The following is a 23,805-nucleotide window of genomic DNA, read 5'->3' as shown; positions in this document are numbered from 1 at the left end:
CTTGCACTTTTTGAGGTTCATGTTGTTTAATTGTTCAACTGTAACTTGTTCAACTACATGCTCTTATGGCTTTTCCCTTTGGGACTTATTTAGTTTTCACAATGTATGCTTCATGTTTTGGCTACCCACAATGTTTGGGGCTATCTCATTGTTATGATCAGTGACCTATGCACTTTTGTAAAGCTCTGTTTTGGACAAAAGTGTCTGCTAAATGCATAAATGTAAATGTCTTCACAACATGGTGGAAATAACATTACATTACAGGTATAAGGAAATTGGGTAGATATTGACCCATTAGACAGATGCAAAACTTGAGCTTTACAGGGAACATTAGCTTCTCATATATCTGGTTACAGCCCTCTCACAGCCTCTCCCTTTCTCCCCCTCTGCAACCCCTTGTCATGTTGAGAGGACTGTGTAGAGGTTATCAGTTAGGTGTGCCCTCTTGTGCCCTCGCTCTCCTTGTATGATGGGCAGCTCTGGAGAATACTATTGAAATAATAAAGAGCGATGTTGAGCCATACCCCCCCCCCCCCCCCGCCCGACATACACCCACAAAAACGCTCTCCCTTCTCTACCACCGCAACCCCCTATCATCCTCTCTTACAGAGCCCCTCACCCCTTCATTTATCACCCCCTTCTTCCCTCTCTTGCTCTAATTCTGGTTTAATAACCACTACCTCCATTCATCACAGTATCGATGGCTCTGACAGGCTAGCTGTGGCGCGGCAGCTCCCTCTCGGTCCTTTTGCACATGGCCGTGAGGTCACCAGGAGGTCACACTGTCAAGTAAGAGCGACCCTAGACCATTGTCTTCAGCTAAGAATATTATATACACAAAGAAGGATATATAGGCATGCTCACAGAATGAATCAACTCCTCATTTGATAAAGAACAAGCAAGCGACAAAAGGAATGTTGAAAAAAGACAGGTCTGACATTGAGAGCAGAAGCTGATTACCTAAGCCATGAATAAATATAAGCTTTAAATCATGTATTTTAAGGGAATAAATCATATCATATGATTATGCATACTATGTATATTCTCATTTAAAACATCTACAGGAAATAATGTGCCACTGCATCTCTAGAACAAAACCCTCAAGTGTTTTATCTTATTGTTTAGCAGCATAGCTTGGCTTTGTGGGAGAGACAGGCCAGCAGCTGAACCTCTCCCAGACCTCCTGTCAGGGCTGATACTACAGCACACTAGGGACTGCTATGTGTGGACTTGTGTTTGTGTGTATGTGTTATACTGCAGGACTCTAATCCAGTGTCTCAGTGGCAAGGCTCATTGTGCTAATTAATAATGCGACAACAAACAGAGAAGGATGGGAGTCATTAGGGAGCTGCAGCTGTTCTCTCAGCTCTGTAGTGGTGCATTTTAGTGTGTGCATGTGTGTGAGGAAAAGAGCGAGTAGGGAGGGTGTACACACAGAAGCAAAGTGTCACAGTGAAATTAGAGTTTAGTGTGTATTTTTTTTATGTGCACGTGTGTTTTTGTAATAGAGGTCATTCTGCACCTTGCCAATCAAGTCTTCCTCCGACAAAAAACACAGGTAAGATCTTATGCCTCCTCTCACACCTGCACCCTACCATGGGAGATGGGGTGAAGGATTTATTCACCATCCAGGACCAAGACAAACAGCCAGTGCTCCGCTGCTCAATGCCTGGATCTGCTTCCATAGAATGGGTGCATAGATGTTAAAATCTCAATTAAAAACACTCAATGTTCGTCATTCGAAAACTAAATAAAATACAACTAATATCTGTTTCCTTGTTCTGTTGTTACCTCAGTGCACTTTGGACACACATACAGTATAATTATAAATGTTAGAATGGGACCAATGCACATTTATTCAGTACTGATTGGAAAGAAACAGAAGAAACATGTACTGTATAATGCAAGCAATACAGTTAGTGCTATGATACTGGAAAATGAAATAAATAAAAAAACTAATATATTGTTAATACTTCCCACTTAGGAAAACACAAACAGAGATGCAAGATGGATTCAGGTTAATGACAGAAAAGCATACGTGGTGAGCGGGTATCCTAGCTTCAAAGAGGGTGCTATGGTAGCACAAATAATCTGCTGAGTGGTTGTGTGCCAAGCAAAATGTGTGGGTCTTGCAAAGAGGAAACAAAACATCTCAGCAGATGGGTCAGGGACAAAATATCCTTAAGCATGAAATACTTAGATGCCAAGGTCAGGTACTATCCACTACTAAATTAGAGCAATACCATATGACAGATGATTTCAGGTTCTCTCATTAGTACTTTAAGTAGGTAGAGGCCTTGTAAACAAATGGGCTGTTGCAATAATGCCAACAAGATAAGTGTAAGCTCAGGTATAATACACAGCAGCACAGTTAAATTAATTTAAATCTGCTTGCCCAGTGTAAAGAATGTATACAGTATGAGATACATGGGATACACACAACAAAGCGGTGTAAAGTATGCTTTCATTTCCCAAGAGCCTTTCAATTATGATGTAGTAAATGGCTTGACATTGTTTGCCAACATAACAATACTGTCCATTTAGAAGTGATGGTGTAATATGGTGTCTGACCAGCAATGGTAACAGAATTGAAAGTCATTGAAGATAAAAGACAAATAGAGAACATCCAAGTCTCAAGCTGTAAGATGAGTACACCATCCATTGCAGATAAATGACATGGGTAATTTCTCAAGGAGGCTGATTGACCAGAGGTTATGTGTTACTCAGCAGTGATAGGACACCTAGTTCATCCAGCTTAGCCTGGGCTACTGCCTCCCATCCTTTATTGGCCAGCGGGTTCCTGGGGGACGGGTGCATGACACCCTCCACGCGCACCTGCATGCCTGCTGCAGCGAGGGCTCTGCGGGCCCTCTGCTCTGCTACTCTGCCTACCCCAATCACCATAGAGATGCCTAGCACCTCCACTGCTTGGGACAGGGCAGTGTCACACAGTGCCAGCAGAGTGTCACGCTCTCCAGCAGACAGCTCAGGAGGAGTCAGGTTCTTGCCAGAGGCACTCATGAAGATCAGAGGGCACAAGTTATGTACAAAACAGTGGCGGAAGAACACCGCTGGCTCCCTGCACAGTTTTCTGAAGAAGCCCCAAAAGCGAGCACCGCTTACTTCTCTCTGAGTACAGGACAGCCCTGTGATTTGTCGCTTTGGATGCTCATCGGGGGGATGTCCCACCTTTCCTGTGATCTTCAGCCAATCGCGCACAGAGTTCACCTCTCCAAAGGGGACCTGAGAACAGAAACGAAGTAGAAGACATAGTATGGCTTTTGCTCATCTAGCTGTATAGCAGATTATTGACATTCATATTGGAATGCACAAGTAAATTATATTTTAAGGACAGCCAATAACCAAATTTTCACCCCTGTTTGAGCCATTCCGAAAGGTCCGGGGTTCATCCCCAAAAAAAGAACACTCTGCCCCCCACCACAGTACTTTTCCACGTAACAGCGATGCGTGTCCCAGGCATACTCTAGCGGGTTGTAGATGTAGCGCACTGGATCACTGAATGACAACCGTCGAAGGTGGGCGTTTAGTTCCAACTCCACTTGCAGAAACCGTGATGCGGCTATTGCGATGTTACTGTCCGACACAGTGGGAGGCAACAGCAAGCGAACATCGCCTTCCTCTTTATGCACGCCCCGTCCCTCTGCATCCATCTCACCAACCCTTAAGAGAAGAACAAAGCGAATTATTCTGGGTTGTTTTTTGGGGACAAACGCTGGCTTACTAGTTGTGCAAACTAATTTGTTTTGCTGAGTAGGCCTATTCCAAAAGCAACATACTGTAGTTTTTCAAATTGTGTGCTGGGTGCCATATGCCATCCAACTAACGTTATTTATCCGAGCTATATTCCACCATAGTACTGATAAATACGTGTCAGATTTCAAAGCTCGTCAAGTGTTTTCAACAAAAAGTTAATGTTAAATCATTTACCTTGAGATTTCATTCTTGTTCATTCTTCTGGCAGTCTTCCGGCAACAAAGACGCCAGCGAAAGGCATTCTGGGAGTAGGAATTGTAGACGTCTATATCCCGCATTGGCTGTTTTATGTAGAGAGCGCCATCTATCTCTGAAGTCGACACGAAACTCAGGAGACACAAAAGCATCTTGGTGACCTGTTTGCTAGCAGAACCACATTCAACCTTTCTCAGTTTCTGTGTCACTCTTCTTGTCCTTTGTATGACCTCTAGTTAAAGAACTAGTATTAGCGAAGCTTTGACCCTGTTCATAATGACAGACTAACACCATCACTAACCTTTGATGTGCTTAATGGGTAATTGGTTATCATAAATCAGAGTTGTCTCCTGTCCTTTGAGTTGTTGAGCAAGTCAAAGGTCAAATATATTTATTCCATTGTCGTTTGATAAGCAATATGTATGTGATTTGTGCCATGTTTAAAGATTGTCTTTGTTTTAAAACAGCTTTCCTACTTTGAGCATACATTTTTGTATAGAATGAATAATTTGTCTGTAATAAACAAATTAAGAAAAATATCTGTGGAAACTTCTAATAAATGTTATTATTGTAAATAAGTGTATCAAAATAATCTATGGATGCAATTGACCTAGTAGTATACATAAATGTTCTGTATATGATTTACAATAGATTTTTTCTTATATGCCATTGTGTGTTCCCAATGTGTGTATGTTTGTTTGATTCAGTAGGGATACATATATCCCTCAAACCTCAACTTCAGAAGAGAGTGAAGGAGTGATTTGCAGAGAGGACAAGTGTTACATTTGAGACCGGGGCTCCAGCTTCCCATTTAGTCAGTGTGGTGTGGTTGCCATGGGAGAAGCAGTTGTGTCCGCAAAAGGGAGAGTGCCTACAATCCTCTAACACATATTCACACAAACATGCTTCCCCCGAAGCTTGACCTGCCGCTGAACCTGTCTTGGGTCGAAGGTTGACGTCTGGGAGCGTATGGATGACAGAGAGTGATGAGTAGTCCGCACAGGAAGCAGGGGAGGGAGAGGGAAAGAGAGAAATGGGAGGATGTGCCCACATAATCAAATTGTTGTTGTAGAATAGGGCTTAAACAAAGAAAAAATACGATTGTAGACAGACACTTCATTCATTTTAATAATTGTGCTATTCTAAACTGTAATTCTAGAGAGAGATTCAGAGAGAAAGACAGAGAGAGAGAGTAGCCTATGTATGTCACAAGTGTGAATGTGTGTGTGTGCATGTATATTTGCTACAACAACAAAAAATGCACCGATAAATATGCAAGGGGTGTCTTTTTAAAAAGCCATGGTGGAGAAATGGCAGTAAATTACTGGAGTACCCTCTAGTGGTCAACCAAACAAAGTCGACACTCTACTGAGGTCTACATACTAGTTCACAGTCTTCTCCTTGCAGACATTTGGGGATGAATGAGGGTTGTGCTGATAACCATGCACTAATGTGTGTAAAGCAGCACTTTTTATTTTGATTTCCAAATCCTAAACAGCCAGAACCCTGTATCAGCTGTCTTGTTTTATAAAGAGGGCTGTTTTAGATTGGATGACAAGATCAAAGGGCATTCATAAATTATTGACTGACATAACTAAACAAATTAAGTGTGAAAGTCTTTGCAGTGCCTACACAAATTACACCATTGTGTATTCAGACCAGCTCTCTGCCCCAAGAAAAATAGGCATTTCCAGTTTAACTGAAGAGGCACAAAATGAACGTTTAGGATGTAAATGTAGCAGAGCTCTGTAACATACAGAAGGTTAGTCCGAACATCTATTTGACACAAATCAACCCACCTATGGAAACATACATGCAATTCTGGGTCAGGACCTCTAAACATGTTGAGAACAAGCAGAATATTTTTTTTAATAGAAATTCAGAATCCACCCATCACAAGACACATTATAGTTATAGAATGTAATGGCTGTTTCGAATGATTTACTATGAGGCTGTCTGTGGCAGTCACCAAAGTATTCCAACCATGACTGCATGATGCTCTGCAATCAAAATCATTGAACAGATGCATTGAAACCACAACAACCACAGGCATAAATATATATATATGTTTTTTGGTAGATATATTTACATATATTTACATTTTATCTTTATTCTGCTCCTCTTTATATTCTCATAAGTAAGTATGTAAATGTAAAGCCCTGCAGTGTTAACCCCTACTTTGCTTAGAAAAAGAGACACAGACTTTGAACTCTGGATTGAGGCCCAGTCCACACTAGCCCAGGTAAATTTAGAGACGCATACATGTCTGCGTTTGCACCTCCTGTCCACACTAATACGGCGTATTCAAATTGAAAACGATCTCCGTCCACACTAGTGTATTTACCCGGGCTAGTGTGGACGGAGCCTGAGACTGCAGGCTAGATGGAGGGTCATCATCATCTAACTCCCTCTTCCTAAATACCGCCCTAACCTCAGACATAGTACAAACACATAATCCATAAAAATACCAAACCAATACTCATACCTTTTTCAAATGTCCCACTTTATGTTACCTGATGAGTCTAATGAGATGAGCTATGAAAGACTACTTAGGTTTTTGCTTGAATCAGGATTAAAATTATTTTATTATTCACTTTTGTACCAAAAAAAGTTTGTACCAACATCACAATGACCTCAATGAATTGCATATGTTTGAGTATTTTATTAGAGGGCATGTCTAATTGTCTTAGCACAACTGATTACTCAACATGCAAAAACTTGTATGAACTGTGTTTTATCAAAGTAATGGGATGTTGGTCTCACTGTTTATTCCTCCCGAAGTCAAGATATGGGCAGAACTTCTTCCTGCTGCTACGTTATCATATCCTGTACAAAGTCTTTATAGATAAGAGTATTTTAATGCAGAAATGTGTGCAAGAGCATCTGTGTGGACTGATGGGATAATGCCAGAACAGGCCAAATGAAGGCAGACCCCTGGGTGCCTGGTACTGTGAGTACAGGATGTGGGCCATGTTATATCTGATGAAGATTCTGCTCTGTTCTGGGATTACACTGTCACTCGGCTAGGCTCCTACACCACAAACTCTTTATTTCATCTGGAGGGTTGGAGTGCAAAGCTGAAATATTTTTTTGTTCTCCATCTTTATTTAGCCTTCCATATCTCTGTTCTCTCTTTATCTGTCTTGTTCACTACTAACTTCCTTCCAAATCCCTCTATGTCACTCTCATGCTTTCTCATCTTCTTTTAATATCTCCTCCTATCGCTTTCCTTACTTTCACCCCATCCCTGTCTTTTTTTCTCTGCGTTTACCCCCTCCTTATTCTCTAACTCTCTCTGTTCTTTACCTCTTACCTAATCATCTCTCACAGCCTGTCTCTCCTCCTTTTGCCCCCTCCCTCCCTCCCAGTCTTTCCCTCCCTCTCTTCTTTTCCTCTGATATATTACCTTCCCCTCCCGGTGAACTCCTCTGATAATCCAGGGGAAGCAGTAAGAGAGCATCCATCAGCAAAGCTGACAGAGCCGCAAGCCACTGCAGTCTGACATACCACCACTCAGCATGTACAGTGTGCATGTGTGTGTGTGTGTGTGTATGTGTGTGTGTGTGTGGGTGTGTGTGTGTGTGTGTGGGTGTGTGTGCTTGTTTGTGTTTCTGGACATGTATGTTACCATGGAATGCAGTACATTTATTTTATTTTACATATTATTGTTGATGGTTGGATTTAATTGGGAGTGTGATGTCATCCTTGTGCACAGCTGGGAGGTCATGTTGCCCTATGCAGTACAAAGCGCAAGGAGACGCTGTAATGGAGTGCAGACGGACAACTACAGCAGGAAGGGGTGCAAGACAGATGTGTTTGCAGCTACTACCCTGCAGCTCCTTCCTAGCTGTTAACAATTGTTGTTCAATTGCCTCACCCTGCCTGTCATGACCAAGTGATCAGCTCCTGCTTCTCACTGTCAGATAATGCAACAACTCATCTCGACTTCCACCTCCGTGGCAGGCTAGATGGGCAGCAATCTGGCACAAAAATGGCAACCAGCATCTGTGACAAAAGCATGTCTTTCTGATGGAACAAGAAGCTTGAGAGTCTGTTAACTGTAACAATGCATTATATCACTGAGACTCTTTATTTCAGTGCATTATTATTGCAGATCGTGAACGTATTGTTTATACAGAGCATCTTCTGGTCATGCCTCCTTGCTGCCCGCTGTGTTCTGTCCTTCATGGATCTCTATGCAGGGCCTTGTTTAAGGTCTCAGTGGGGCAAAGCCATTTTCATTCTTATTATCCTTTCATTCTATTTTCGCCTTTCTTTGACCCCCTCAAGATCAAAATAACAACTGCCACAAATACCCAGAAATTCTCAACAGATTCAATTTTCATAGAGCACTTTAGCTGACATCTGGTGGACAAAATTGAAACAGCATTTTTTATATCAAACACCATTCCACTAAATATTCCAAATGACTAAAAGCTGGATGTGTCAGCCAGCTGTGTAGAGTTGTGTCCTATTTTGTATTTTTTGTTAGTTTGTATATTTGTTTATTTAGCCTTGATATATGGTATACTGATAACATAACAGATATCTACCTGCACGCAGGTGACTGTTTTTCGTCCTACCCTCCCCCCTTTTCCATCTAATTCTCTGACTGTGTCACTTTTGATTTCTACATTTCAGATAATTGGAAAAAAAATTTTTTTTTATCTAATTACACTACAATCAGTAGATACCCATGTCCTAATATTGATGATAGAAGAAAGATGACACTGCTTTTAACTAGTCCTCTCCTAATGGTGTAAGATCCCGTTCAATATGAATTGATTTGTTCTCTGTTCTGCAAAGCCTATACCCAGATTAATTAAATGTAAAGGTATTGCGTCTCAAATTATTGTAGACAGTAAAATGTGACTCAAAGTTAATTTCAACTGACTCTTGAGGCATTGTGTATACCATACTCTATAGCAAATCCAAGACAGAGATTCACACGTAAACTGGCTGCAGTGTTTCTATGGCATCCAATTTAGGTGCAGCTGCTGTCTCAAAGTGACTCGCTGAACTCTCAAGTACAATAAATGTCAGGGTTGCAGATGGTGCAGACAGAGGGACAGACAAAAGGGTGCATCGGGGATACTAGGATGGTGATTGTAGAGCTGCTCCACACTTTTTGTTCGGTTGCCCACTGCTTCAAGCTTACAAACATCATTAACCTATCATACCACTCGATGTGCTTTAATCCTGGCCCAAGGTGGAGACATCCAAACATTATTTATACCACCCTGTTCATTTACTCACTCCATCCATATCAACACAATCCATAGTGAATAGATCACGTGCAATATGCCTGACTGTTTTATCTGCAATACTGAATATTGCATTAACATATGCACACCAATAAACACTGACATCATTATACACAATGGGGCCATACTAGGGTCGGACTGGCCGTCAGGAGAGTTGGGAGATTTCCCGAACAGCCGGTCAAATTGCCGTGGCATAATGCAAAATATATATATATATATATATAATATGAATACACGGCCGTGGGCCGGTCTGTGTTTCAAAGTCCTGGGCCGTTTTTCAGTCCCAGTCCAGACCTGGGCCACACAGTATATAACACGGCTAACATCTAGTCTTCATGTTGTAAATGTGGTCTTTCTCCGATCATAAATCTGACAGTTGGAGAGCTATACCCTGGGACCAGAGAGAAGAGTGTTGGATTTTCCTCTTTGAAGAATATTAAAATAGTGCACTTCATTCCTATCCTTAGGTTTGTGTGTGCCAGATGGGATCCCATGCTGCACTGCAGCAGCTCCCCAGGCTTCCTCTCTTAACTCCTTGTATGGCTTAGTGCCTGTCCAGCAGTGTGTTCTTAAAACGTGCACAAGAAAGTCCATTTGACCAAATGTACTCAGAAATACTGTGTACATTTCATGTACTTGTAGCCCACAGCCACACATTACATTCTTGACATTCTCCAGTTCTAAATCCCAACAAAGAAAACATACACAGACACGTTGAATGATGAATCAAAGAAGCACCTGCTGGTATTAATATGATTGCTGTAAGTACACACACCGACAAAAATAGTTGAACATGCTTAAGAGACATGGATATAAACACACTAAAATATACACATGCATCCACACAGACTCAGAACTTGGCTGTGGAGTTATAGTGATTTATTGAGGAGTAAGTGGTTTAAGCTGCAGATCTTGCTCCAATACATAAACACCTGACAGTGAGGCTCATAAATAAGGCTACACAGACCCCGGAAAGTAATTTACACTCACCACTATCTCTTAAACTAACATGTAACAGGTTTGTGCTCTATATTTCACCCTGAAGTCAAAGGTAGAGCTCACTGTTGTCATTCCCACCAGAGGGACAGTTTACTTCAAAAGGTAGAACAGGTCAATGATATGTGTATAGTGGCTGTTTCCCACTTCAGTGTGAGGTGACTATATATATGCATTTTATCCACACAAAAATGTATCAACTGTTTAAATACAAATTGTTCTGTACAGCCTATATGTGGGTAATTCAGTAGTGGTAACCAGACCCCAGGTCTGATGTTCGAAAATGAAGTTTAAAGTGAAACTGAATTGAGATGATACCAGTCATAAAGCACAGCAAGAGGCTGGAGGTCTTCTCCACCATGAGCCTCATTCCTCTTTATTTCTGTGTGAGGCTGGAGAGGACTAGTTAGTAGAAGCGTTTATCCACACTTACCACATACAGGAACGCACAAAGTGACACACATGTAGACACCCACACACACATAGTAAGACACACATGGACATACAATGATACAGGACTACACTAACATGAATAAAATAATACTTTACAAGGGTTTATGACTCGGATAAGAGATTGTGTTTAGCTTAAGGTCTTCAGGTTACAGAGTGAGTGTTTGATCATTTGAAGTTTTCTGTGACAATTAAGCCCTTGCTAACTTCTGTTGACAGCAGTATCAGCTAAGTATTCTGTATAGGTCTGTGGTTTGGTATAATTACTTGTGAACTTGGAAAAGATTAGCACTCATACAGTGTAAAGTCATCCTCCATCAGATGGTGGCAGTGCCAAAGGACTGGTAGTGCTTCATTCCTTGCTCAAGGTTGCTCTCATGTGGTATACACAGGTAATGTCACAAAAAAACACCACGGATTTGCACCGCCTTATCTCTCTGATCTCCTCGTACCTTTTGACCGTAAGGAAAATATGGCCCAATCCCAATGTCCACCCTCACAGACTCACGGACTTCGGTGCGTTCTCGCTAAATCTGCGAGGGTTCAGGGATCAGGGTTTAGGGGGGATATTAGGGGCCATAGTAGGACCACCAGTCTCACACTCCCGAACAATAGGTGGCGGCAGAGCTATGTAGAGTGTAGTGTTGATACACCTCCCATTAAACTAGAAAGAAGAAGAAGAACCGTGTTTGGCACTGTCGACTGTGTTATCCAGACCATACACTACTGGCCACTTTGTTATAGCTAGCCAGCTAGAGTTGGCCATCGTGCACGACTCGTACAATATTTAGCACGTTCTTGCGATAATAACGGCCGCAGCATGTCATCGAAAGAGGTAAGAATGGCCATTCATTTTAAGTAGCCATACATGTATTGTTTTCTATTGTATTTAATTGTCCGTCTCATCAAGATCGGGTCATCGATTGCAACTAACGTTACATGGTTATGCCAGGCTAACTAGCTAGCTACCAAGCTAACTGCGAACACACTCGTAAACCGGCCTACCTAGGCTAACATAGCTAGCCAGTTATATTCTGCAGTCGAGTGTTATTGTTAAATTAATAACAGCAATGGTATCCTTCGGTATATGCCATTTTACTTGAAGTACTTTGAAACAAATGTAGTTGCTTGTAGCGTAGCTTGAGCTAGTTAGCTAGCACACGTTATTCCCGGTCTGGGCCTATTCATCGCCTTGGTTTCGTACAGTCGGGTTATGAATGAAACTGTTGTTGAGTTGCTAAAAATTACCCCAATCACATTATGGTGGTTTCGACGTTGCTAGGTCTAAACATTTTGTCAAATTCTTTGTCAAATTCTAGACTGTGTAGGCGCGATCTCGGGTGCAAATCTAGCCTACTAGCTATATGGCAAGCTGTAGGCTAAGTACAGTAAACCTACGCTCTGGCCTACCCAGTGGTGTAGTATAGGTTAAGCTGCATTTATTTTGCTACTAGTGTCTGCAGATCTCATGGTGGTTTCGACGTTGCTAGGTCTAAATATTTTGTCAAATTCTTTGTAAAATTGTAGACTGTGTAGGCGCGATCTCGGGTGCCAACCTAGCCTACTACTGTAGTTAGCTATATGGCAAGCTGTAGGCTAAGTATTACAGTAAACCTACGCTCTGGCCTACCCAGTGGTGTAGTATAACTAGGTTAAGCTGCATTTATTTTGTCTGCAGAGATCAACGCTTGACGCTGGCTACACTGTAACCACAGGGATCTGTTTTGGACCATAATTTGTCACTCAAATGTCTTGTGCATTCATGTGTTTATTTACATTAATTGCATGTTAAAGGCTGATAAAAAAAAAGTATATTACATTTCCATCTATTGATTTTTTTCCCCGTCTTAATATATTAAGACCCCTCGCGAGCCGGAGCAGCTTCGCAAGCTGTTCATCGGAGGACTGAGTTTTGAAACTACTGATGAAAGTTTGAGAGATCACTTTGAACGATGGGGGTCTCTCACGGATTGCGTAGTAAGTTTTATATACATGTAACCACTGTCTTGACCAAATGGACTGGACTACATGTAATACGTTTGTGCTAATCTTTGTCTTATTTGCTGACAGGTAATGAAAGACCCAGTCTCAAAGAGGTCAAGGGGGTTTGGCTTTGTTACATACAGCTCAGTAGATGAAGTTGATGCAGCTATGGAGGCACGTCCTCACAAGGTGGATGGTAGACAAGTGGAGCCAAAAAGAGCGGTGTCTAGAGAGGTAAGCAATGTCTTCTGTTATTTGATGTTGCCTGTCTGTTTAACAAAGGAATAACCTAGAGCTTAGATCTAGAATACTTTTTGCTTTTTAATACATTGTTTTGAATGTGTGTGTTAACAGGATTCATGCAGGCCTGGTGCTCACACAACTGTCAAGAAAATATTTGTGGGTGGCATTAAGGAAGACACAGAAGAGCATCATCTTAGAGACTACTTTGAGCAATTTGGCAAGATTGAAGTAATCGACATCATGACTGATAGAAGCAGTGGCAAGAAGAGAGGATTTGCCTTTGTTACATTCGACGATCATGATGCTGTAGACAGGATTGTCAGTAAGTGTTGGAAATGTCGTTGCCAGTGCCTTTATGCTAATGTCCCTTGCAAGAATTCATCAAACCAATGCATTTGTCAACCTCCATTTTCTTTATTACAGTCCAGAAGTACCATACATTGAATGGCCATAACTGTGAAGTGCGTAAAGCTCTTTCAAAGGAAGACATGAACAGATCAGGGATGAGCATGAGAGGTATGAATTACATCTGCTCTAAGCACTTAATATTTTGGGTACACCTTGGCCAAAAAAAGTGATGTGTGTATTTCATCTTCTTTCAGGGCCAAGGGGTGGAAATTTTGGCAGAGGGGGTGGATATGGAGGTATGCACAATTTATTAGGGATACACCGATCTATATCGGCTGATATTTAGCTTGTTGGTTGTTGGCAAATAAGATTACATTTGCTAATGGCGACTGGTTTGACATGTTTGTCAAAGCAACTTGCCTCCTTGGGTCAGAACCCCAGAAATTCCATGGTGGTGACTTCATGAACTCTTTCTGTGACTTGAATGGGACATCAGATGAGTTTGCCTCATTCCAGAGCTCCCATATCCTCTTGTTGTCATACTATTAAGGAGTGTGAGCAAAGAGAGGTTGTCATTGATGAATTTGCAACCTTGAGGCCCCTGAGCTTGTCCTGCAAGACTGAGAACAACACTGGGTCCCTGACCTAAACCAGTCTCAGGGAGGAGAGGGTGGGATCCATCATATGGCTCCAAGTGATGCATTTAACCACTGGATGATGCAAGGCTCCATAGCTTGTAACCAAAAACTGATTGGTTTACCTCAGATGAATTGCTTACATCAATGTCGGCTATAGTATCATGCTCTCATTCACTGATAGCCATTCCTGGAATGGCATGACTTTATTTGACTGATTGAGGTAAGGAGATGGGCCTATCCTTAAAAAAAGGGTTGTCTGTGATCTTTGTGTTAACCACATGAATTGAGGCCAGTATTTCATCAAAGCGATTTCTCCACATTGCATCTTAAATGCTTTCATTGTGTAAATCAGTGTCCAGTGCATGTTTCTTCTTGGAACAGAGGTGTACCAGGATGTGATAAGGATCCCATAGAATGTAAGGAGCTCATCCATCCTCAGATACAGCTCTTGTTCGTGGTCTGGGTGGAGTAGAGGTTGGACGTTTCAATGGTGATCTCTCTTAGGGTGGGTGGATACATGAGTAGGAAAGCATCCTTTGATTTGGAGCAGCTTTGTTTTACACATTCTGCAACATTTGGGATGTATACTATGTAGTTTGGAACCACAGTGGTGGCAAGCCTCTTTAAACGTTTGAACACAATTTTTGACCACCTGCAGCTTTGCCTTTGGGTCTTATGGCGGGCTCTGACCCAATGGCTTGTAGAGGCCCATGGCTCTTCATTTTCAATAGTGGAGGGGGGTGTTGAAGGGAATGTCATCACTGATAACGTTGTTCCTTCCGTGATCTGCATGATTTGCATAAACTCAGCATATGCATTCAACAGCCTGGCTGGCAAATTACCTGTCTCCATAGTCCATATCTGACCCATCAGAATTACCAAGGACAGCATCTGTGTCATTTTGAGGAATTACTGCAGTGTTGCATGCCTTGTCTGGGCTGCCACCTACATCCAACTTATCCAGAACTAAGTGGAACAAAAAGAAATTAGAACAGAGTAGAAAGTCAGAACAAGAACCATGAGGCAGCAAAAAGGTGCATCCCTACAATTTAATCCCCTAATTTACATTGTTTTACAACTCTGAACATTTTGCATCTCTGTATGGACAGTAGTTCGTAATTGTGAAAGCAAAAATGTTTTGAGATTTGATAACATATCTGCTCAGAGGAAAATTATACTAGTTATTATTTTGATTACCTGAGTAATTTGGTAGAATTGAAAAGTTTCTGTTGATAGACAAAACCATAGTTTTAATAGTACATTTGTAGAAAGAAATAAAAACTACCAATTAAATCTCCCTCCTCTTGGCTATTCTCTTTAGATATTCACACTGACAAACTTTCTTTTGAAGTAACTCATCCAAAACCAGTTTTTATGGCTTCATCAGATGTATTAGATCCTATTCCTTAATCTTTTCATTCAAATTCTGAAACTAGGTGGATTTGGTGGAGGGCGAGGAGGTGGAGGATATGGCGATGGGGATGGATATAATAACTATGGAGGGAACGGTGAGTTCCACTTGTAACGTTTGGTAAATAACAGTAGGTTATACCTACTGAGGTCTTACCCTGAATTGCTATTGCTTGGGTCTATCCTAAGGTGGCTATGGAGGAGGTCCTGGCTATGGGGGGAACCGTGGCTATGGTGGCGGCGGCAGTGGTGGTGGCGGCGGCGGCCAGGGCTATGGCAACCAGGGTGGAGGCTATGGAGGAGGTGGAGGATATGACAACTACAACAATGGAGGCGGTGGCGGTGGTGGCTACGGCAGTGGTAAGTGAACCATGTGTGTTTTATAAACTACCTGATTTTGGACCCTCAGAGTTACACTTAATTAGTCTGAGATTGATTTTAAGGTTGATCAGTTATTGAGTAAACAAATTGTGTGAATACATAGTAAAACATTTATTGAAATCTATTGATTGAAAACATATTCAAAGTACCATAGTCTCATTTTGCGTGTGTCTAATGAAAAGACTGTCTAAAGCTCATGATCTTGTAGGTAGCTACGGTGGTGGTGGCGGCGGAAGCAGTGGAGGCAGCAGTGGTGGTGGAGGAGACTACAGTGACTTTGGCAATTATAACAGCCAATCGTCCTCCAACTATGGCCCAATGAAAGGAGGCAACTACAGTGGCGGCAGTGGAGGGGGCAGGAGCAGTGGTCCATATGGTGGTAAGATCCATTACACACTTGTTTTCATTTGATTATAAACCCAGCCCTGATGAGAAAGATACAGATTATCTCAGGGCCTCTAGTGAGTCACTTCAGTCAAGCATTTATATAAGGCCTGGCCCGTTCTGCAGGTGGGTATGGAGGAGGCTCCGGTGGTGGATATGGAGGGGGCTCTGGAGGTCGAAGATACTAGGTTTTAAGGTAAGAACTGCACTGCAATTATTGCACTGCTTTTAGACCGGACTATAAGATTTAGCCTTGAGTCAATATAGTAGTAGAAGAAGAATCATCAACATTTCCCTTAATTATGCTCGTCACAGTGTAGTTGAAGATGCGTTGAGTCTTTCTTAAGAAACAAAGGCAGTGCAAAGTAAGCCGTAGTTTCAGGGTGATCATAAGCAAACCATGGTCTATGTGTGATGCTGAAATCGGAGTTCTGTTTTGGGGGCTATCCAGCAGCAAACCCTTAATTTTCACAGAATGGAACTTCTGTTAAGCCCCTGGCATAATGTATTGGACGAAGTGTAAAACAACTAGGGCTGCAACTAACGATTATTTTAGTAATCGATTAGTCTGTCGATTATTTTTTCGATTAATCAGATATATATTTTTTTAGCATTACTTTACCAACCCTTTATTCAAAAACAGAACTGACAGTGCAAATTCACAGTGCAAAAAATCTTTAGAATGTGCACAAACAGGCACACAATTTTGAAAAAGTTATAAATATTAGCGTGGATTGCTATTTTCAGAGATCAGCAATTTATTTGAGTTTTGTGTAAAACATTTTTGAAAATTGAAAGGTTGTGAAAGTAGGCCAGACTTTATTAGAATAATCTGGTGTATATGTAAGATTTTTCGACACAATTTTGAAAAAAGTGAAGATTTGCGAGGATTAAGCTATTTTCAAAGATTAGTTATTTTCTATCATTGTATTTGAAACTTAATTGAAAAAGTGAAGGCTGTGGAAGTATTGTTAAGATACTTTGGTGTCTGTTTGAGGTTTTATATTCATAAAAATATTTTAAGTCTACATTTTTCAAAATGGTATGGGGAGTTTTCACCCGGTCCCTAACGCAACGCTGCAAAGTAGCGTCCTCCGAATGTGAGACGAATGTCGAATATGAAACTAACTTCACCTCGATCAATTAACACACCTTTTCGACGTATTTAGTGTGAAATGCTCCCACACCTTGGATGACATACGTCGTACTGATTTCTCCGCCATGTGTTTCAGAACAACGTTACTCCATAACATCTCTCCGATGGTCTTTCCTCTACCACCGCTCTGCTCCGCGCTCAAACTTTTTTTTTTAATACTAAAATATCCACGACTTATTGATGGGTGTAATAATTGCGCGACACAACGAATCGATAATGAAATTCGTTGCCAACGCTTTTAATAATCGATTTTAATCAATTCGTTGTTGCAGCCCTAAAAACAACCCCCAAACTAACAGTCTGTTCTCATACCCTTTGCTTGAATTGAAGGCTTGCTCCTGGCTTTTCTCCTCTGGACTCCTCTCTCAAAATGTAGTTGAAATGATGAAGAAAGGTGCAAAAGTTTAACTATGTTGTTCCATATTGTCCAACAGGCAGCAGTACTTAGGAGAGGAGAGCCAGAGAGGTGACAGGGAAAGGAAGCAGCAGGTTACCCCCTAGATCTGCTCAGCCAAGCACAGTTGTGGCAGGTTTACATCTGCCACATGAAGAGAAATGTAGACAAGGATAAAATCATGTGGAAAGGGAGGGAGCGGAATTGGGATGGATTCATGTCAAATCCTTTCCCGCAGGATTTTCTGATCTTGTTATTGTTGTGTTTTTTTTGTAATTGTGAAGTGTAAAGCATTCCACTAAGGATCTATGTAGGCATTTTGTTTTTTCCTTCGCCCATAGGGTGTTTTAAGATGTATTCGCCAACAAATCAAGATTAAATAAACCGCTTTTCAGTTTTAGTTTATTCCTTACAATGTGTATTTTGATTATTGGGAACAATTTCACTGTGTTAAATGGCCAAATTGATGTCCATCAGTTTATTTTTATTTTTATGACGGCAACAACAAATTTAACAAGTAGTTAAGATAAGCAGATAAACATGAAGTGAATGGGGAGTGTTTTAAAAAGGGTTCATGTCATTTCTTCCAATTCAGTAAAACAGGTCTACTTTTTTGTTGTTGTCCCTTTTAATGCGCTAGACTTGTTTACTTGCTGCTTTAGTACAAAGTTAAAATGCTGTGCATGTACCAAGATCATTGCTCCCTTTGATTTCCTTGGAGCCTGTTTCAGCTACTGTTCTTGCCAATGTGCATGGCATCAATCAATTGGAGCCTAGCTTGCACACTAAAGTTGAGCCTAGCCAATTGGAGGAGCACACTGAAAAGCTAGCCAATGGGAGCAGCCAGCTAAGGGAGGAAAGTAGCAAGATCCCTGCGTGGAACCAGTGAAGCAGGGGACAGCAGCAGTCTTGAGTGCAGAGGGTTGCCTTTGTAAAACTAGCGAGAGGCAGCACAAGAAAGGGGTATATGATATGCCATACTGGTAGGTAAGAGGAGATTTTTGATCCATTCTTGTATTTGTTTCATTGTCGTCATTCAATGTATTTCAGCAGTACAGACTGTCTTGGCATAGTAACTAAAGTGTCAGTTTCCCCACTGCTGCTAAGTATACCATTGTGGAATGCGACCTTCAGTGAATTGATTACCTTAACTTGATTAAGAGTTTCTGTATACTATTTTTATGCCAACGTTGGATTATGCAATGTACTTTTCCCTATAGGTATGAAAATACGTTTGAGAAGTGCATGTGTCATGCATTTGATCTTCGGAATTGTTTAGAAATTCAATCCTGTTATTGTACACATCAATATTTTTTCTGATTTTTCTTTCCTTACTTGCAGGCTTTTAATTGATGCTGTTCTTTCACACACCAAGGGATCATCTGACCAATGTAGACGATAAAGGTATATTGCTTTTTCAGCCTCAGTGCTTTAGGCAACCTAAATACCAGCTTGAATTGTAATGTTGGTTTTTATTTGTCAAGCAGTCTGCAATTTTGACCATTTGTTCTTTCAGTGTCCTTTCAGGTGACCAAATGAGGACTACAAAAATGCTGCTGGACAGTCTTTTTTTTTTTACATGTTTGAACTATTTTTAAATAAATGTTCTTTTAAAAACGTTTGTACTTATTTTTCAAGAATGTGGTGTGTTTTCTTCACAAAACCTGTACTTATGAGCTGTGAAGCCATCTATTGTGTTTATACCTTTTATCTTCTGCCATTAGAGTATGGCAGCCCCTAGAACCATATGGTAAAAAAGTTATTACATTTGGCACACTCAAAGTTTGATGTCTACCATTGCATGGAACAGTTGGCTACCACCAATGGGTGGCAACCAAATAATTTCTTCACAGGTCAGGAATGTTGGCCAATCTTCAACAAATCTTCAGACTAATCAAAACAAAAGTTACCATGGATTTTTGAAACTATTTCTCATCCACGGCTGCTCAGCGAAAGCGGAGATTGCAAAGGAACCAAAGTCGCCAGACTGCAGCGATGCGAATCGCTTGCCATCGCTCGTCTTCCCATAATGCACCACGCTCGGGGGGGTGTCAGACAGATGAATGCAGAGTTGTAGTTCTCTAAAGTCACTGTTGTAGTTCATATAACGTCATGGTAAAGTGTGAAGCCTCGGGTTTAGGTACTCGCAAAATCAATAAAAATACAACTCTACAATTGTTTAATAGACATACACGTTGACATTGTGTAAAAACGTTTTAAAAATGTGTAAAAACGTTCTCTGCTGATCTGTCAATATGACCAGTGTTGGGGGAAGTCCAAAAAGTAATCAATTAGTTAATAGGCTACTGTTCAGTAAAAGTAGTGCGATTAAGTTACATTATTACTTTTTGTACAAAGTAATGTTATTACTTATCATATTTTTATATTACTTTTACTCAATATGCGAAATACGGGGGGTTTGACCCCCCTAATTAAGACTTGAACCCCCCCAAAAGAGTAAAACATAACAGGTCGGGTTGGGTCAATACGTTTACCTGTAAATATACTTTACGGCATGAAAATGTTAAAATAATGCAGCATAGGGTTGTCAAGCAAAAACCATGTATATTATGGCTTGTAGCCTACCAGCGGCCAAAACGAGTGGACTGGTGACTGGGAGAGCTTCCTGAATGCGTCATCATATGAAAAACTATGGACTCACACATACTGGTAATGAAGTATTGGGATACTGCTTGTGAATTTCATGTATTTAAAATTGAAAAAGAGATGCGACAAAGTGTTCGTCTTGTGTTACAGCATTTACGATATTATGGTCATCTTTAGTCAAAGGTTTTAAAGCGAGCTGTGTTCCGGATATTTAGTAGTTAGCTGAATTAGACACACATTGATGTGATCTTTGTAGCTTCTGCCAATACGTCAGTAGGGTAGCTAGGTAGCTTATGGTTTGTCGTGTAATTATTTAACAAGCCTAAAAGTGTATTTTACTCGGCAGGAACCCACGTTGTACACAGTCAAAGCTGTTCTTATCATGGATAACGATGGAGAAAGACTCTATGCTAAGGTGACTATCCCTTAACTAAAGCCAGTTTTGTGCGATGTGTTCTAGTAGCCTACTTTGGCACAATGTTCGTGCTTGGGCCCTTATGTGACTGATTAACGCCAATGCCTTAACCTACAGTACTATGATGAAACCTATCCAAGTGTGAAGGAGCAACAAGCATTTGAAAAGAACATATTCAATAAGACACACCGCACAGACAGTGAGTTGCATACCAAGAAACCTATTTTTATGAATTTATCAAATTAGGCTTACATGCTTGACCAAAGTCTGCTGTTTATCACTCCCATTTGTCCAATAAAGCAATGAAAGTTGCGTTGAAGAAATTCGTTGGAATTGGTATTCAAAATAACCACTCTTATTTGTCTAGGTGAAATAGCATTTATAGAGGGCCTCACTGTTGTGTACAAGACCAATATTGACCTGTACTTCTATGTTATTGGAAGTTCTCATGAAAATGAGGTAGGCCAATCAGTGTGCCACTATAATGATACATTGGCAGATGTTTATGATAATGTGTCCTTTTTTTCCTCATTCTGTTGCTTGCTTGCCTCCCCAGCTGATGCTGATGTCAGTGCTAAATTGTCTGTTTGACTCACTTAGCCAGATGTTAAGGTGAGACTGAACTGAATGGTGCTGTAATTAGACTTAACTTATTGGTTTGGTAAACAGTCTTTGTTGGTACCTCCACCTTTCGGATGTCAAAATAAATTTCATATTATATACAATTATGATTACCTTACAGTCTCCATTTTATACAATGCAATAATAAAAAGGACCCTCGGTCAGTGTCTCCCATTAGGATTGTCTGGAGATCGGTCAGTTTGCCTGCTAGAACAGTTGTAATTGCTGAAAATATACTGTCATTGTGTCTGTATACAGGAAGAATGTGGAGCGGCGAGCTTTGCTTGAGAATATGGAGGGCTTGTTCTTGGCTGTTGATGAGATAGTTGATGAAGGGTATGTGTGAGAGGCTGCTACCACTAAACAACTTGCGGAAGCCCTACATGTGTGCTACATTCATTCAGAACAATCCTCTGATGTCATAACAAGAACTAGCCATTAAATATTTTACCATCTGTATGCTGTTTCTAATTAAATAAGATTTCATAAAGTATTAAACCCACTTCTAGATCCAAGACATTGTGAGTAACGTATGTGGCTTTGTCGTATAGAGTCATCCTGGAGAGTGACCCTCAACAGGTGGTCTACCGTGTGGCCCTGAGGGTACATTAGTTTTTTTTATTTTCAAACAACTAATATTGCCCTTGGGTGGAGCAATGCAAAGATAAAAAAAGTATTTATTTGTATTTCTCAATCACTCTGTATTTCTCACCTGCAGGGGGATGATGTCCCTCTAACAGAACAGACTATGTCTCAGGTAAAAGAATAAATCTTTTAACGGTTATGCTCCCTTGTCACCAAACGCGTTGCTAATGGGAAACATTCCATTCCACTCGCAGATTGTACTTAAGTATTCAGTGTTAAGATACACATGTTTATGTGGGAGGCTAAACATTTTTATAATGTGTGTGTATAATGTATCATGCTATGCATTTCTCAATTGTTTCTTTCTTAGGTGCTTCAGTCTGCTAAAGAACAAATAAAGTGGTCTTTGCTGCGATAGGTCAGAGACTGGTCACTCGCATGCACACACTCACCCAACAACATCATTCCTTTCCTACTTTTTCCTTGGTAAACCACTAATTGTTAACTTTGGAATGAGCCGTGATCTTTACTGTCTTATGTCTTTTTTTGTTTTCTGTTGATAATCAGTGAACTTGGTGTAAACTGACTGGGGTAAAGTGTTCGAGAATGGTTTCACCTGTTTGTATGATTCTTATCAGAATGGCTTGTAACACTTGGTCACACACGTTTTGTCCAGTCCAGATATGAACACATGATGTCATGTTCATGAGTTACTTGTGATAATTTCATTTAAAAGCTGTTTACTGTACATCATTCATTCTATTGGCAAGAAAGATAACCTTTACATAATAAAGTGTTATTTAAACAAGGGTTTCCTCTTTGTATTCATTTTATGAATACATAAGGCCACCTAGTGGTAATGATTATTTAATAAAATCACAGTAATGAATAAAGACATGTGACATGCTTTTTTGTTTACGCAATTCTAAACAGACATAAACACCTAATTTTTGTGCCACAACACTTTCGCTTCCACTTATTTAAACACGCACAGACATTTTCACAAGGAAGGGCTCAATAACAGATCTATTCTAAAAGTATTGTGTCTGTTTTGAGTACAATTAAGGAGACAAATGACATGGATATAGATGATTCAGACAGGAAGAAAAAGTTATGCAACACTGGTGATACTTAGCACCTCACTGGCTGATTGCCCTGGCAAAGTCATACACATCTATATACATTACCCCAAGATGTAGATAAATGAATACAATTTATTTGGCATGCTTCAGTGCTTTACGTACACATCAAGGTATCTTCAGCTGTGTGGGGAATTTAGCATACATGCTAGTATTTTAAATTCATTTATTTGTGTAAATCAGAGGTCTATAAATTGAGAGAAATTAGTTTGTTTTCTGGGCAGTTTTACCTGTTATTTTTGTAAATTTCATTATTGTATATATCATTTTTGCCCAAGGGTAAATATTCACCTGTAATGACCATGGGTCTTACAATCTGGCCAATAGATGGCCTCTTCTTGTATAATAAAAAACAGCAATGTATGCATTTATGTTTATTTCCCATTCTGTTTCTGATAGACTAAACACTGTATGTAGTCTAAGGAGGTATACATCGTTGTTACTTCCAGCTCATTTACTGTGGCAAATTGACCAAAGATTTTGTTTGATTTCTGTGGAAATGCCACTATTAGTCCAAATTAGACGATTAAATGGGTGGTTTTAGTATCTGTGTAAGAGATCAAATACAAAGATTTGTGTGGAATAGGTGGTACAGTAGAACAGGAAATGTGCATGAGGGGAGTTCAAACCTCAACAGTAATACTGGTATTACAGTATGTGTGTGTGTGTGTTTGAAATGTCTCTCTGCTACTTAAACTGTGCTTTACGACTTGTTAGTTCCTCCAGAGTGTCATTTACAGATCCTGAGTGAACAGTGTGTTGTTTTGGGCTGCAGAGAAAGCCAAAAACAACACAACATCCCCTTCCTACGCTCATTCCATG

General features: G+C 40.5%; 3 protein-coding genes across 8 annotated transcripts; 2 read left to right on the top strand and 1 right to left on the bottom strand.

The window, feature by feature from the left end:
- Nucleotides 1-1,626: 1,626 nt before the first annotated feature.
- LOC146272779 (single-strand selective monofunctional uracil DNA glycosylase-like) lies at nt 1,627-4,015 on the bottom strand. The gene is made up of 3 exons (XM_084704081.1): nt 3,949-4,015; nt 3,375-3,681; nt 1,627-3,243 (listed from the first exon to the last, which is right to left on the bottom strand). Exons 1-3 carry the CDS (start codon nt 3,969-3,971, stop codon nt 2,713-2,715), a joined length of 861 nt encoding a protein of 286 aa, XP_084560207.1. The 5' UTR covers nt 3,972-4,015; the 3' UTR covers nt 1,627-2,712.
- Nucleotides 4,016-11,353: 7,338 nt separating this feature from the next.
- On the top strand, nt 11,354-19,233 carry hnrnpa1a (heterogeneous nuclear ribonucleoprotein A1a). Of its 6 annotated transcripts, XR_014766471.1 has the most exons (12): nt 11,354-11,514; nt 12,540-12,656; nt 12,750-12,896; nt 13,017-13,227; nt 13,329-13,421; nt 13,508-13,549; nt 15,328-15,399; nt 15,491-15,661; nt 15,876-16,061; nt 16,193-16,262; nt 18,958-19,020; nt 19,133-19,233. XR_014766471.1 is itself a non-coding variant. In XM_084704354.1 (11 exons), exons 1-10 carry the CDS (start codon nt 11,500-11,502, stop codon nt 16,252-16,254), a joined length of 1,101 nt encoding a protein of 366 aa, XP_084560480.1. In that variant the 5' UTR covers nt 11,354-11,499; the 3' UTR covers nt 16,255-16,262; nt 17,657-18,031. The 6 variants fall into 6 exon arrangements, 4 of the variants coding, with proteins under 4 accessions (XP_084560480.1, XP_084560479.1, XP_084560481.1 ...); XR_014766472.1 differs by lacking the exon at nt 16,193-16,262; XM_084704354.1 differs by lacking the exons at nt 18,958-19,020; nt 19,133-19,233 and adding an exon at nt 17,657-18,031 and having other exon boundaries at nt 15,891-16,061.
- Nucleotides 19,234-20,144: 911 nt separating this feature from the next.
- LOC146272777 (coatomer subunit zeta-1-like) lies at nt 20,145-22,737 on the top strand. The gene is made up of 10 exons (XM_084704358.1): nt 20,145-20,286; nt 20,570-20,638; nt 20,756-20,837; nt 21,006-21,097; nt 21,195-21,250; nt 21,518-21,595; nt 21,811-21,862; nt 21,978-22,016; nt 22,215-22,262; nt 22,412-22,737. Exons 1-9 carry the CDS (start codon nt 20,269-20,271, stop codon nt 22,260-22,262), a joined length of 534 nt encoding a protein of 177 aa, XP_084560484.1. The 5' UTR covers nt 20,145-20,268; the 3' UTR covers nt 22,412-22,737.
- Nucleotides 22,738-23,805: the final 1,068 nt, after the last annotated feature.

The sequence above is a fragment of the Hypomesus nipponensis genome, chromosome 9 (genome assembly GCF_054491055.1).
Source record: "Hypomesus nipponensis isolate SF chromosome 9, ASM5449105v1, whole genome shotgun sequence".
NCBI classification, from domain to species: domain Eukaryota; kingdom Metazoa; phylum Chordata; class Actinopteri; order Osmeriformes; family Osmeridae; genus Hypomesus; species Hypomesus nipponensis.
The sequence above is the reverse complement of the archived record's forward strand: the minus strand, read 5'-3'. Positions and strand labels throughout refer to the sequence as shown.